Below are 12,307 nucleotides of genomic sequence, written 5' to 3' on the forward strand. Positions count from 1 at the left end.
CACGATTATTTAGTCTAAAACACGACTAACAATAAATTGTCTAGTATTTTTTTCAAGTCACTTTCGATCCATGTATCTCCACTAATCATAATGGTTTATAGGGTTTTGTGGAGAGATACATGGATCCTATGTCTCCACATAATCTTTTGTACACATAGGGTATGATTGTGTTTTTACATCACCAGGTACCTTGCTATAGTTGAGTTGATAGATATAAGTAAAAAAAACTTTAAAAGACAACTAAAAATACTTCAAAAATACTTACATTGTGCCACCTCTTCGTCCATCCTATCTTTTATTCTTGCTGGCGTTTGTCAAAATATCAAATCAGGTAAAAATAAGTTCCAAAAAATATACAAACCTCGAAACATACACCATACACCCTCCCCCAATTAGGATTATGTTTGACACATATAGAAGTGATGGTGCCTTCTGAGAGATGGTTGGCTACTTACAAGAACGAGAGCATATGGCGTCCGCTCGAGTCATTGATAATAATTTCCTTTTCTCTGGTCCAAAGTGCATTTCATTCTAATGAAAGATGAACACTTCTCTTGCGAAAACCAATTCTGGACCTAGGGACGCCAGACATATGTTTTGAAGATCTAAAGAAGATGTTCGTTCCAATGGGACCTGAGATAGAAAAAGCTCAAATGAGACAAACTAACAATTGGAAGGGCACATCTAGTATACAGGCACATCATGGACAAATAATTCGTATATATTAAGCACATTTAACTTAAATCTAGCAGTCATTGGGTAGATATTTCCAGCTTCTTGTTCACTCTCTTCCTCCTTCGCTAGATAGTTCTTCTTCTTCAGTCATCTTATATGTTTGATGTCTATTGCGATGTTCTTATTTCATTTTGTTTTGCTTGTTTCATCTTGTAGTCTTTGTTGATAGTGTGAGTGAAGTATGTACAAGCCATGGAATCTTTTAAAATGGAGTAAGATAGATTAACACGACAATTTCAGAGGTATTCCACTATTCTAATTCTCTATTCATTCTGAAATCTTGTTTCTTGTTTCATTCTACCTATTGTTCAACTCTTTATCTTTCCTATTTTTTGTTCACATTAGTAGATACTAATGCAACTAATGATAATTTCTAATTATGTCTTTATGGATCACATATTTGTTATAACTAACTGGAAGTTTCTGATGTTGATTCTTCAAGTAGAACTAAAACAATGATTCTAAACCTACCAATTATTCTGGTGTTTCTCTCCTATGAGGTTTCGTCTTTTTTAAAACTAACGAAGCATATTCTCTGAAACCAAACCTTGGGTTCGAAGGTAATGGAAATACTATTCTCAGTCCTTCACCTTAATTTCATTCTAGTTTTGTCTCAAATGAACTTGATTTGTTATTCCCCTTTTCATGTTAGTTGAAGCACACTATATTCATTTCTTATATTGATTTATGTTATAATTCAATTCATGCGGTCATGCCCATTTTATTCAGCATTTTTTTGTCTTCAAGTTGTTATATATACCTATTACTAGATTGACTTGATCAATGTTGTTCATAACTTCAATTTCAGAACGGGTAGGAGGTTCCATAAACACTAGACGAAACCAAGCATATTCCAAACGAGCATATCAAATAACTAGATCATGTGCATGGAAAATTAGAATCGAAGATATTTTCTATTTCAATACCAAATACACACATGTTGTCAACTTATTATCGAACAAGCTTGCATGACACATTTGTCAATGGTTCAATCCATACTCTGAAAGTTTCTATAATTGTGTTTACCTAATAATACACTAGAAAAAACTATTAAGATATTATTTAGATTATACACTTTAGAGATCTCTATTATGATATTTAGGTACACATGAACATATACACATACAAACATATATGTATACATTGTATAATTTATCCAGTTGTATAAAACTAGTTTGAGAAAAAAAATTACTACAACACACTGTACAAATTTACCAGAACCACAATTTTTAGTGATATACATCACAATTATATAATAAAAACAATATAACTAATATTTAAAAACAAAAATTAACTATGAAAACCATGTAATAGTAAATTGCAATTGTTAAGTGTACTATGATTAATATAGGTTTATAAAAATAAAAGTTTAGTATAAAAATCTTTAGTTTAATTAGCCATGAGTGTCGATTTTTTTCGGAATTTGTTAAGTCTCTAAAATGTCTTATATTTATTTACAACGGTAGTACTTCTCAAATGAACCTAATTCATAGAAGCAACAAAAACATTGTCATTCTCAGTTGCAGAAAAGAAGATAAAAATAACAAAATATCTAGCTCGGAATATCTATTGGAATCTCAAATTTTGTGTGAACTGAATTTGGCAATGACTCTTCGAGAAAATAATAAAATATGGGATTTAACTTGCTTGACAGCTATCGCTTTCGCTATCTTGCTTGGATTTAGGGATTAGGAATTTTTATTGGGAAAGAGATTGGATTGGCATTCAAGTAGTAGTAGATCCTATTGGTCCAAAGTAGCCATTATTGTATCAATTGAAGTAGCTATGTTCATGAAATAAGCGCTACGATTCTAGTTCAAAGATAGGAGCATTAAGCTCTCTAAATCCAGTCAATCCAGTTGGAAGTTTCACTAACTACTAGGGACTAGATAAAAATATTTTCTGCCTAGAGGTATCAGGGCCCTACCCGAGAAAATGGGGGCCCTATGCCAAATCAAAAATTAGGCTCTTGATACAACCATTGGCAATTAAAAAAAGTAAAACAAATATTTAGTACGAAGTGATTCTTATCAAAAGGAAATTCTCAAAACAAAATTATTATAATATATATGTATCTCGTTGGTACGTAGTTGAAGTACATCTAATAAGAAAGCTATTTTCAATACTTGGAATTACTACATTATTTTGCACAAATCATGCCATCCTTCTAGCATTCCTTTGATACAAAATCTTCATGCTATTCCTCGTACACAATGTCATCCCAATATCATTTGATTCTTTTGCTAAAAAACTTATCAAGAGCACCTTTTCGAGATTGACTTATTAGTTCGCTAAAACTAGTGATGTATTAATAATGGAACATAGAAACAAAAGGGGATGAAACAAACTTTGATTTATTTGGGAAGAAGAATTCGCGAGGCAATATGTTTGGTCGTCTGGTTCATGTCTTGCCTGACAAGCACCTCAGGCATGGCCTCCAACTCCATTGGGTGCATCCAGGTCACAACGTGGGTAGCAAGTAGCAACGCAATTGAAATCCGAAGAAGCAGAGAAGACATGAGAAATCAAGAAGAAGACACAGAACAAATGGATGGTGGATTGAGGGTGTAGAGTACGTACCTATACATTCCAAATTTCAACTGTAGGCTTATTTTGGCGAATCTGCAAAGGAATTAATCACTAGAGCAACGACCGAGGAATGGATTTGCACGAATCGTTGGAAGTTAAAGAGAATACAGAGAAAGAAAAGGAGAAGATGAAGGAGGAGGCCTTCGTGACATGGAGTCCTAGGAGTAATTACGGTGCAGGTTCCCAGTTAGTCAAATCCATTGATTAGTCATTACAAGGAGAGTACTAACAAATTGGGGGCCTTGTGCAGCCGAACATGTTGCACAGGTGTATGGTATGGGCCTGAGAGGTATCACAAAATAGCAGTGCTTAAGTACATCTGAACTTTGTGCCTGATTGTTCATATACATAGTAGTAGTGAAGCACCTTGGAGCTTTTGCCTGAATGCTCATGTACATCAATATCCTCATGTAACCCTCATCCCCTACAAAAGATAAATAGATCAAGGCACTATGATTATAAAGTAGGCTTGGTGATTGGGAATTAGTACAAAAAATGGTCATGTATAACGAATAAAAATAGCAATATAAGCATGTGACATAAGCTCCAACAAATACGCAAATAACCCTCTCTCTTGTGAGATGAATCCTAGATTGCTTGAATGTTCATGTAGACAATTTGTATCATCAGTTTAACATAAAAAAGAGAAATTCTTTGTTATCCGACAGAACAAATGATGTTCTGTCGGATTTACAATTAAATCATGTTCAACACGATGTAAGTGAACCTGAGGACATAACCCACATTCAAATTGTGCTCAACACGATGTAGGTATTAAGGAGTAGCCACACACGAAGAACCCCAACCATGTCAACTAAAGCAAGCATCCAATTACTTTGGTATTATTATTATTATTATTATTATTATTATTATTATTATCATCATCATTCTTGTTCTATAAATTGTTTACACTTATGATCAATTACAAAACCATATCCATAGCAAATCTGGATGGTTCATGTTGGAAACATCGATCACCTCATGCTTACACTAGACATTATACCTCACCAATTAATGTAGCCCAATGTTTTGAAATATGCCATGTGATTTTGTGTCAACTCACAATCCATCCCAAAATACCAAAATACAACACCTATTACAATAGCAATATGCAAATGTTAATGCTTCCACGGAACAATTTTTTTTAAATCATCATAGGAACAACAATATCACATTGAAGGAAAGCAAGGCAAAGAAAATCGACATTTGGGTGTACATTAACTTCGCGTTGATATGATTTGTCACCATATCTTTGTCTACCACTTCAAAATAATCTGAAAGAGGGAAGTGAATATTAGATTGTGCGCAGGCAAGAAGAAAACTGTGATTTGGAAGATTGTTAGATATATGGGTCTTAATGAGAATGCAAGTTGTAAAAAAGAGGTGCCATCAAAGGAGGACTGGGAGTCGCCGTGGGAATGGGGGAGGAGGAGACGACATGGGAGGGGTAGAGAGGTTCTATGGGAGGTGGAGAAGAAGCACCATGTGAGGGACAGAGAGATGCCATGGGAGGGAGAGGAGAGCAACCACAAGAGGGTGATAGAAGCAACCATGGGAGGGACAAGAAAATAGAGAAGGTGAGATGAGGAAGAGAGCTTGAGGCGATGAGTAAACTCACCTACGTCGCCACCGCCATGGGTTCGTGCTTACAGGGATGTGCGGTTGCTCCCCTTTCTTTCTGTCTTCCTCTCGTTGACTCTAGAAGAACGAAGGAGAGAAAAGATTAGCGGCGGGTAATGGGCCCCCAACCCATGCTATTTTGATGGCCATCATGTGTAAAATCCATTGGCAATAAAAAGGTAAAAAAACTAGAAAAATCAAAAGCTTCCCGCTTTACTATTGTTAGTATTGGTCCCAAAAACATAGGACCCTATGTGGTTTGATAGCTTGCTGCCATCACCATAGTTTGTTCTAAAAGTTCACAATGATTTCAGAAAGGTCGCAACCATTTGGCCGCAACATTGAATTTCAAGCAATGATGTTCAATCACATGAGACGTCTCTGAAGGTGCTAACCTTGATTGGATTGTGGGGCGGGTAGTACATGTGACAATGGAAGCACAATGTCCATGATAAATTATTTCCCATATTCCACTAAAAGAGATATAGAATCCAGTCTCCCAACAACCGATTGTACTAATGGAAATCATGAGGTAGCGGTAACCATACACCATGATGTGTATATAGACGTATATTGAACTAAAATGGGTTTTGCCTTATTTCTCCAAGAGCATATCCAACGGATTTGATAAGTTTAGTTATATAATGGGAGATGAACAAGATCTCTACGAAAAAATGCTCTCCATTAGATTATCACTAAAATTCATTTTGCTTCCATCTCTCATCCATTGTGCATATATACTCTAAAATATAATTCAAACATGTACAATCATGCACAACACAATTACACAATATTATAAATCCATAATTCTTGATTGTTGAATTTAAATTCAGATTTACTGTAACCATAGTTCAACCTAAATAGTATATTGATACATGCAATTTGCATCACAAATTCAGAAGATAAATTCTTAACTTACATGCTTATTTGATCACCATTGCATCATTTTACCTTGAGTTTGTCTTATAATATAGAGAATTGACAGAAGGATCGTCGAATAGGCCGTCAGAGGGGGCGGGGGTGTTAGAATTGTGTCGAATATTATGTACAAGGTAGGTTACAGTTGGACTCTGAGTAGTATTGTGTTTAGATAGAATATGGAGTCGTGTCCTAATAAGACACTTGTATCCTAGGCCTTTCATATATAGCGGGGGTAGATACACGATGTAACATATGCCAACATAATAGCATTGGAACGCAGGGGAAGCTGGCGGCATGTGTCGGCGTCCAGGGCGACCGGATGCTGTATTGTAGCGGTGTCACGGGGAGGAGCACCCATAGTCAGGCCCCGGAAATGTAGCCATATCGGTGAACCTCGTTAACAAATCTTGGTGTCGTGCCTTGTGTGATTGCTTGGTCCTTGAATGATCGACAATATGCTTCGGATTTATTCTAACAAGTGGTATCAGAGCTAGGTTATTTGAAGCCTGCGGTTTCGTTCGTTTGAAGGCTGAAGCAAGGCATCGGCATCGTGTTGAATCGTGATTATCAGGGCTTCGCACCCGAGCAAGCTGAGACACGGCGAGGCGATCGTGGAAAGAAGCTAGGGGTTCGGGAGATCGGAAGCGGGCGGCATCACGGATTCAGAGTCGATGGCGAATTGTTTTGGCAGGAGGTAGCAATCGAGTAAAGGCAACAGCCGAGCGCATCGGAATTCTCGGGGAGATCGAAGATCGATCCGAGCAGTAGACGACAGGCGAGCGTGCTGGTTGGTGGTGGTGGCGCCGTGCGCTGGTTCCCAGCCCGGGGACGCGCGTGGGATGCTCAAAGGCCCGGGGTTCTCACTTGGCGAGGCCCATGGCACGCAGAGAGTCTGTCTATTGGCCGTGGAGGATGTGCTGCGAGGCTACATGCACGTGTGAGATTTGTTTGAGAAAAAAACATTGCCAGGGCCACGTGTGTGTACAGGGGGCAGTTTGATTGGATCCGATTTGGTTCTTGTTTCTGCTACAAGGTGCATGGAGAAGCTATAAAAACAAATAGAGACAAGGAAAATTGTGCAGGTTGCATGGAAGTTTTTTGAAGTCGATTTGTTGTGAAGGCTTGGAACGTGTGGACAGGTTATGGAGGCGCGCGGACAAACGTGTCATGAGTATCATGTTTAACAAGGCTCGAGTAATGCATGGTATGTGTTGGTTGACGATGCAGGGTGAAACATGGTTGCAGTCGGATATGTTCGGCTGGGTCGGACTAGGCAGTCTAACGGATTGACTTGGATGTCGGTTGGAACAGAAGACGATGGTGAGATCAGCGATGGCGACATAGGAGCATGATGCTGATGGTGGCCGACTTCTGGGCGTGGAAACACGTGGCGCAGGCCCCGAGAGCTTGTGTGGCTTCAACAAGACTATGGCGCGGGGTTGATTTAAGACGGTGCACATGAGAGCTTCAAGTCGATGGGGCGCGAGGGTGGACTGGTCATCTACCATGGAGTCATGTTGAAGATGGAGCTGGATTGAGGGGCTACGGTGTAAGGATCCAGAGAATCGAAGCCTATTCAGCAGGAAAAAGCGAGGGACACGTAGTTCGGACTGGAGCCCAATGGTCTGATGGAAGCGTGAAACTCGTCATCGGTCGATGATGATCGGTGGTACTCTGCAGTGGGGTTTGAGTGGTGTGGGTTCACGACCCTTGAGACTCGACCGGGACAGCGGAGATTCGACGCGGTAATAGCGGCGAGGCGTGCGGTACGCATGGGACATGAAGACGGGCCAGGGCTCTGGTGGTCATAAATGTGGTGAGACAACTGCGAATTTGACTCGGGATGACTACAAACAATGGTGAAATTCTTTCAAGTTTCAGACAGACGGTCAAGAAAGGAGCGGTGATGTTGAGTTCAGGTAACTCTTATGTGTGTCACCCAATATATGAGTTGTTCACTTTCACGCAGGTCAGTGATCAATGTGTGATGGCGTTGGACTGATGCGCTGGAAGTTGGGAGTGCAAACTAGAGTAATGTGGAACTTAACTTTGCTGGAGTGTTGACTGTGGTCAAGAAAAGAATGGACTACAAATTGCAGGTGGAGTCATATGGAGTCTTTGGAGTAGCAACGGTACTCACGGGATAAGTTTAAGTCCAATGTACATGGAATTTTGACGCATTGACGAATTCAAGGTGGTGGAGAATATTTGCCAAGGTGGAGTTTGTTAGAATTGTGTCGAAAATTATGTACAAGGCAGGTTACAGTTGGACTCCGAGTAGTATTGTGTTTAGATAGGATATGGAGTCATGTCCTGATAGGACACTTGTATCATATGCCTCTCATATATAGCGGGGGTAGACGCACGATGTAATATATGCCAACATAATAGCACCGGAACGCAGGGGAAGCCGACGGCATGTGACGGCGTCCAGGGCGATCGGGTGTAGCGGTGTCACGGGGAGGAGCGCCCATAGTCAGGCCCCAGGGATGTAACCATGTTGATGAACCTCGTTAATAAATCTCGGTGCCGTGCCTTGTATGATTGCTTGGTCCTCGGATGATCGACGGTGTGACTCAGATTTATTCTAACAGGGGGATAAAAATTTCGCGGAGAAAATCAGTTTCCAAAAGTAGGGAAAATAAAATAAAAATAGGAGGAGGGGGTGGGGTAAATTAAGTGGAGCCATGGGTCAGAGTCAGGGGCATGAGAGGTTCTTGTTGGGCGTTTGGACATGGTGCCTAGACCCGTCAAACTCACCATGTGCCTTATCCGGTGCATATGCCCCTCTTCCGTGGAAAAAGGAAAACAAGTGTTCTTTTTTAGGATTTTTCTACCATCATTGCGGCGCGGAACCATACCGCTCCTTCGGGAGGGATGTTTTTGCTCAGATCTGTCCCTTCCGACATGTGAGTTTGAAGCAATCGTCATCACTATAACCAGTGGATCAAGGGGAACATATTTATCCAATTCATCTTCACCATCTCCTTGCATTACATCAACTTTAATAAAAATATTGGATGTAGAAGCTCGGGGGGTAAATCCTTCCCTTCGAAGAAAAAACAAACCATGAAATGGAGTATGATAGATTAATGCGGGAAATTCAACAATATTCTATTTTCTAATTCTCCGTTCATTCCAGAATCGTGTTTTATAGTACTTGTTCCAACTCCATGTTCAACTCTCTCTTTTTCCGCTTTATATTGAAGTTTGGAATACACCGAGGCGGCTAACGGCAGTTTGAAATTCTGCTCTGAAAGATCTCAGATTTGCCCTGACCAACCATAAGAAAGTTTATTAATTTACCGAGGAAAAAAGATTCTGATCAACTCTGGTGGGCGGGTTTGAGCATCAATCTGCCCCAGGGGAAGCAGAAAATTTCCAAAAACATTTGCACTTGAACATCAATCTGCCCGAGGAGGAAGCAGAAGGATGAACGCGTCTGTACTGCAAAATGATAAATCCTGTTGAAGTCCACGTTACGTTGCCGCGACCTCAGGATATACATGTGGGCAATTTCCAATCGGCGTCAATCTCTAGGAAGAAAAATGGAATCGCAATGAATGCCACGCTCCGTTGGGTTAACGATGTGCTCACTATTTTATTTCCAAATTTTTACCCAGAGAGAACCGGGCAGTAAGTTCGAGTGCAAGTCAACAACCATTTGCACACCCAGGCACCCAGCCCACGAGATTAGCCTCGAGCGCAGCACAGGCTAATGCAAAATACTACACTCCACGAACACCACTTCAAAAGCAAGAAATTCAGCAGCTACACAGAGCAGAGAGCAGCGGCGGCCGGAGGTTGCGATGCGCGGCGGCGAGGGGAAGCCCGGCAGGAGCCCGAAGAGGCAGCTCAACGCCGGCTACGTCGTCGGCGGCCTCCTCATGCTCCTCACCTATCTCGTCGCTCAGCATTTCGCGGTCAGCTCCCCCAATGGTAAGCAATGAATCCTCCGCTTAACCTCTCCAGCAATCACCATGCACGGGTCCCTGAAATCTTCTTGCTTATATTGATTGCAGTTGTCATCACGGAAGCACCACGGATCGTGGATGATGTCAAAGCTCCCGTTGAAGCAGGTGAACTGATACAGTTCATGGTTACATCTTATATAAAACTTCAGAAGTCAGTAAACCCCTCGTCTGAACTTCTTGCTACTTGCTTAATCTGCAGCAGTTGTCAGTACGGAAGCACCACAGATCGTGGATGATATCAAAGCTCCCGGCGAAACAGGTGAATTGCTATTGCATCTTGAAACCGCAGTCAGAAGTCAGTAAAACCCTGGTCGATCTATAAACTTCTCGTTGTTACTTGCTTAATTTGCAGCAGTTGTCAGTGCCGAAGTACCACAGATCGTGGATAATATCAAACCTCCCGGCGAAACAGGTGAACACCCGTGTTTATTTTGATCGTACGTTTATTTGTTGTTATTTGTTTCAGATTCAGAATCCAACGTCATCGTACAAAAAGTTTAAAAGAAAATGAGAATGCATTAACGGATCGAAGTCAACATGTGGGGAAGAGTGAACCCTGTCTTCGATGTCACTTGATAGTATTATACACTATTTGATTCATCTGATCTTGATCATGACTAAGTAACCTGCAAAATTTTAGGTGTCTGGTGATTAAATATTTTGAGGCAGATTTGCCAGTTTTAATTAACTACGGGGAAATTTTCCATTTCCTTGGCGTGCGACAGAGAATGGCAAGGTGGTGTGTAACATGGAGGGCCGCTCCGACACCTGCGAAGTCGACGGTGACGTGCGCACCAACGGCACAGCCCTGTCGGTGACCCTCGTCCCGGCGGCGAGCTGGCCGGAGCGCCACGAGTGGACGATCAACCCGTACTCGCGCAGGTTCGCCAGCCTCAGGAAGGTCACCGTGACGCAGCTGCAGGACCGGGCCGCCGCCCCGCCGTGCACGGTGACCCACGACATGCCGGCCGTCCTGTTCGGGATCGGCGGGTACGCGGCCAACTACTGGCACGCCTACGCCGACATCCTGGTGCCGCTGTTCGTCGCGTCGCGGCGGTACCACGGCGAGGTCACGTTCCTGGTCAGCAATATCCAGTTCAGGCCGCGGTGGCTGGTCCAGTACAGGGCCTTCCTGCAGGGGCTGTCCAAGTACGACCTCGTGGACATGGACGGCGACGCGCAGGTGCGGTGCTTCCCGCGCGTCACGGTGGGGCTCCGGCTCGACAAGGAGCTGAGCATCGTCCCCGAGCTGGTGCCGGGGGGCCGCCTCTCCATGGCCGACTTCACCGGGTTCCTGCGCGAGACCTACGCGCTCCCACGCGGCGCGGCGGCCAGCCTGGCCTGGGAGCCGGAGAAGAAGCCGCGGCTGCTGCTGATCCACCGGGGCCACTACCGCCGCATCCTGAACGAGCCGGAGGTGGCGCGGGCGGCGGAGGAGGCGGGGTTCGAGGCGGTGGTGACGGAGCTGCGGGGCGGGGGCGACACGCCGGAGGGGGAGGTGGAGCAGGCGCGGGTGGTGAACTCGTTCGACGTGGTGCTGGGCCTGCACGGCGCGGGGCTGACCAACGCCATGTTCCTGCCGCCCGGCGGCGTGCTGATCCAGGTGGTGCCGTACGGGAACATGGAGGACATCGCGAGGGCGGAGTTCAGCGAGCCCGCCACGGACATGGGGCTCAGTTACCTCGACTACAGCGTGAGCGCGGAGGAGAGCTCGCTGATGGAGACGCTGGGGCCGGAGCACCCGGCGGTCAAGGACCCCGCCTCCGTCCACCGCAGCGGCTGGGACAAGGTGTTCGAGCTGTACCTCGCCAAGCAGAACGTCCGCATCAACACCACCCGCTTCGCCCCGACGCTGGCGCAGGCGCTCGACCACCTACGCCGGCAGTAGCTAGGGGCAGAGGACGCCGGAGGCGACGCCATTGGCATTTGCATATAGCACAATTTAACCGTTTTCTGTCATTCGGTGGTAAAGCGTTCGCTTGTACAAGGAGTAGTTCACATTCGTGTTCAGCTTTTTATTAGTGTCGATGGAGCATAAAGTTGCCTTTTCTTTTTGTCTATTGACTTTCTGGCGGCATGGCGAGGTGGTGATGCAATGTCACGTTAGATATAATTCTGTCGGGCCTCTCTCTACTTCGACGGTGTGTGTTGAAACAGGAGTAAGTAGCAGAAAACCACCATTTTAAAAGCTAGACGTTATAATTTTCTTGCAGAAAAACACCATATCTTATATAATTATTTTATAAAAACTACGGATCGGCGGATCTGACTCTGTTACATGAGATTATGATAGACGGGCCTCTTTTTTTTGCCTACATGGCGTAATATTTTATGCCAGATCAAAATTTACAAACTAGTCCATAGATTTTACACCGACATCCCTAAATCAAAAAGAAAAAAACAATCAGCTCCACAATGCATCCCCTTCTTCCCATCTCCTTCCTCCCTCCTCTCTTTCTTTCCCCAGC

At 43.5% G+C, this 12,307-nt stretch overlaps 1 protein-coding gene across 4 annotated transcripts; it reads left to right on the forward strand.

Moving 5' to 3' along the window:
- Nucleotides 1–9,524: 9,524 nt before the first annotated feature.
- Nucleotides 9,525–11,857, forward strand: LOC125539607 (beta-1,2-xylosyltransferase XYXT1-like). Of its 4 annotated transcripts, none has more exons than XM_048703100.1 (5): nt 9,525–9,804; nt 9,888–9,944; nt 10,039–10,098; nt 10,192–10,251; nt 10,565–11,857. In XM_048703100.1, exons 1-5 carry the CDS (start codon nt 9,675–9,677, stop codon nt 11,725–11,727), a joined length of 1,470 nt encoding a protein of 489 aa, XP_048559057.1. In that variant the 5' UTR covers nt 9,525–9,674; the 3' UTR covers nt 11,728–11,857. The 4 variants fall into 4 exon arrangements, with proteins under 4 accessions (XP_048559057.1, XP_048559059.1, XP_048559058.1 ...); XM_048703102.1 differs by having other exon boundaries at nt 10,195–10,251; XM_048703101.1 differs by having other exon boundaries at nt 10,042–10,098.
- The last annotated feature ends 450 nt before the right edge of the window (nt 11,858–12,307 follow it).

Source organism: Triticum urartu, chromosome 2 (assembly GCF_003073215.2).
Source record: "Triticum urartu cultivar G1812 chromosome 2, Tu2.1, whole genome shotgun sequence".
Taxonomy (NCBI): domain Eukaryota; kingdom Viridiplantae; phylum Streptophyta; class Magnoliopsida; order Poales; family Poaceae; genus Triticum; species Triticum urartu.

Coding starts and splice junctions, on each gene's coding strand:
- LOC125539607 (XM_048703100.1), top strand. CDS start 9,675: ATGCGCGGCGGCGAGGGGAAGCCCGGCAGGAGCCCGAAGAGGCAGCTC. Junction 9,805..9,887: donor CGCGGTCAGCTCCCCCAATG/GTAAGCAATGAA, acceptor TATTGATTGCAG/TTGTCATCACGGAAGCACCA. Junction 9,945..10,038: donor CAAAGCTCCCGTTGAAGCAG/GTGAACTGATAC, acceptor CTTAATCTGCAG/CAGTTGTCAGTACGGAAGCA.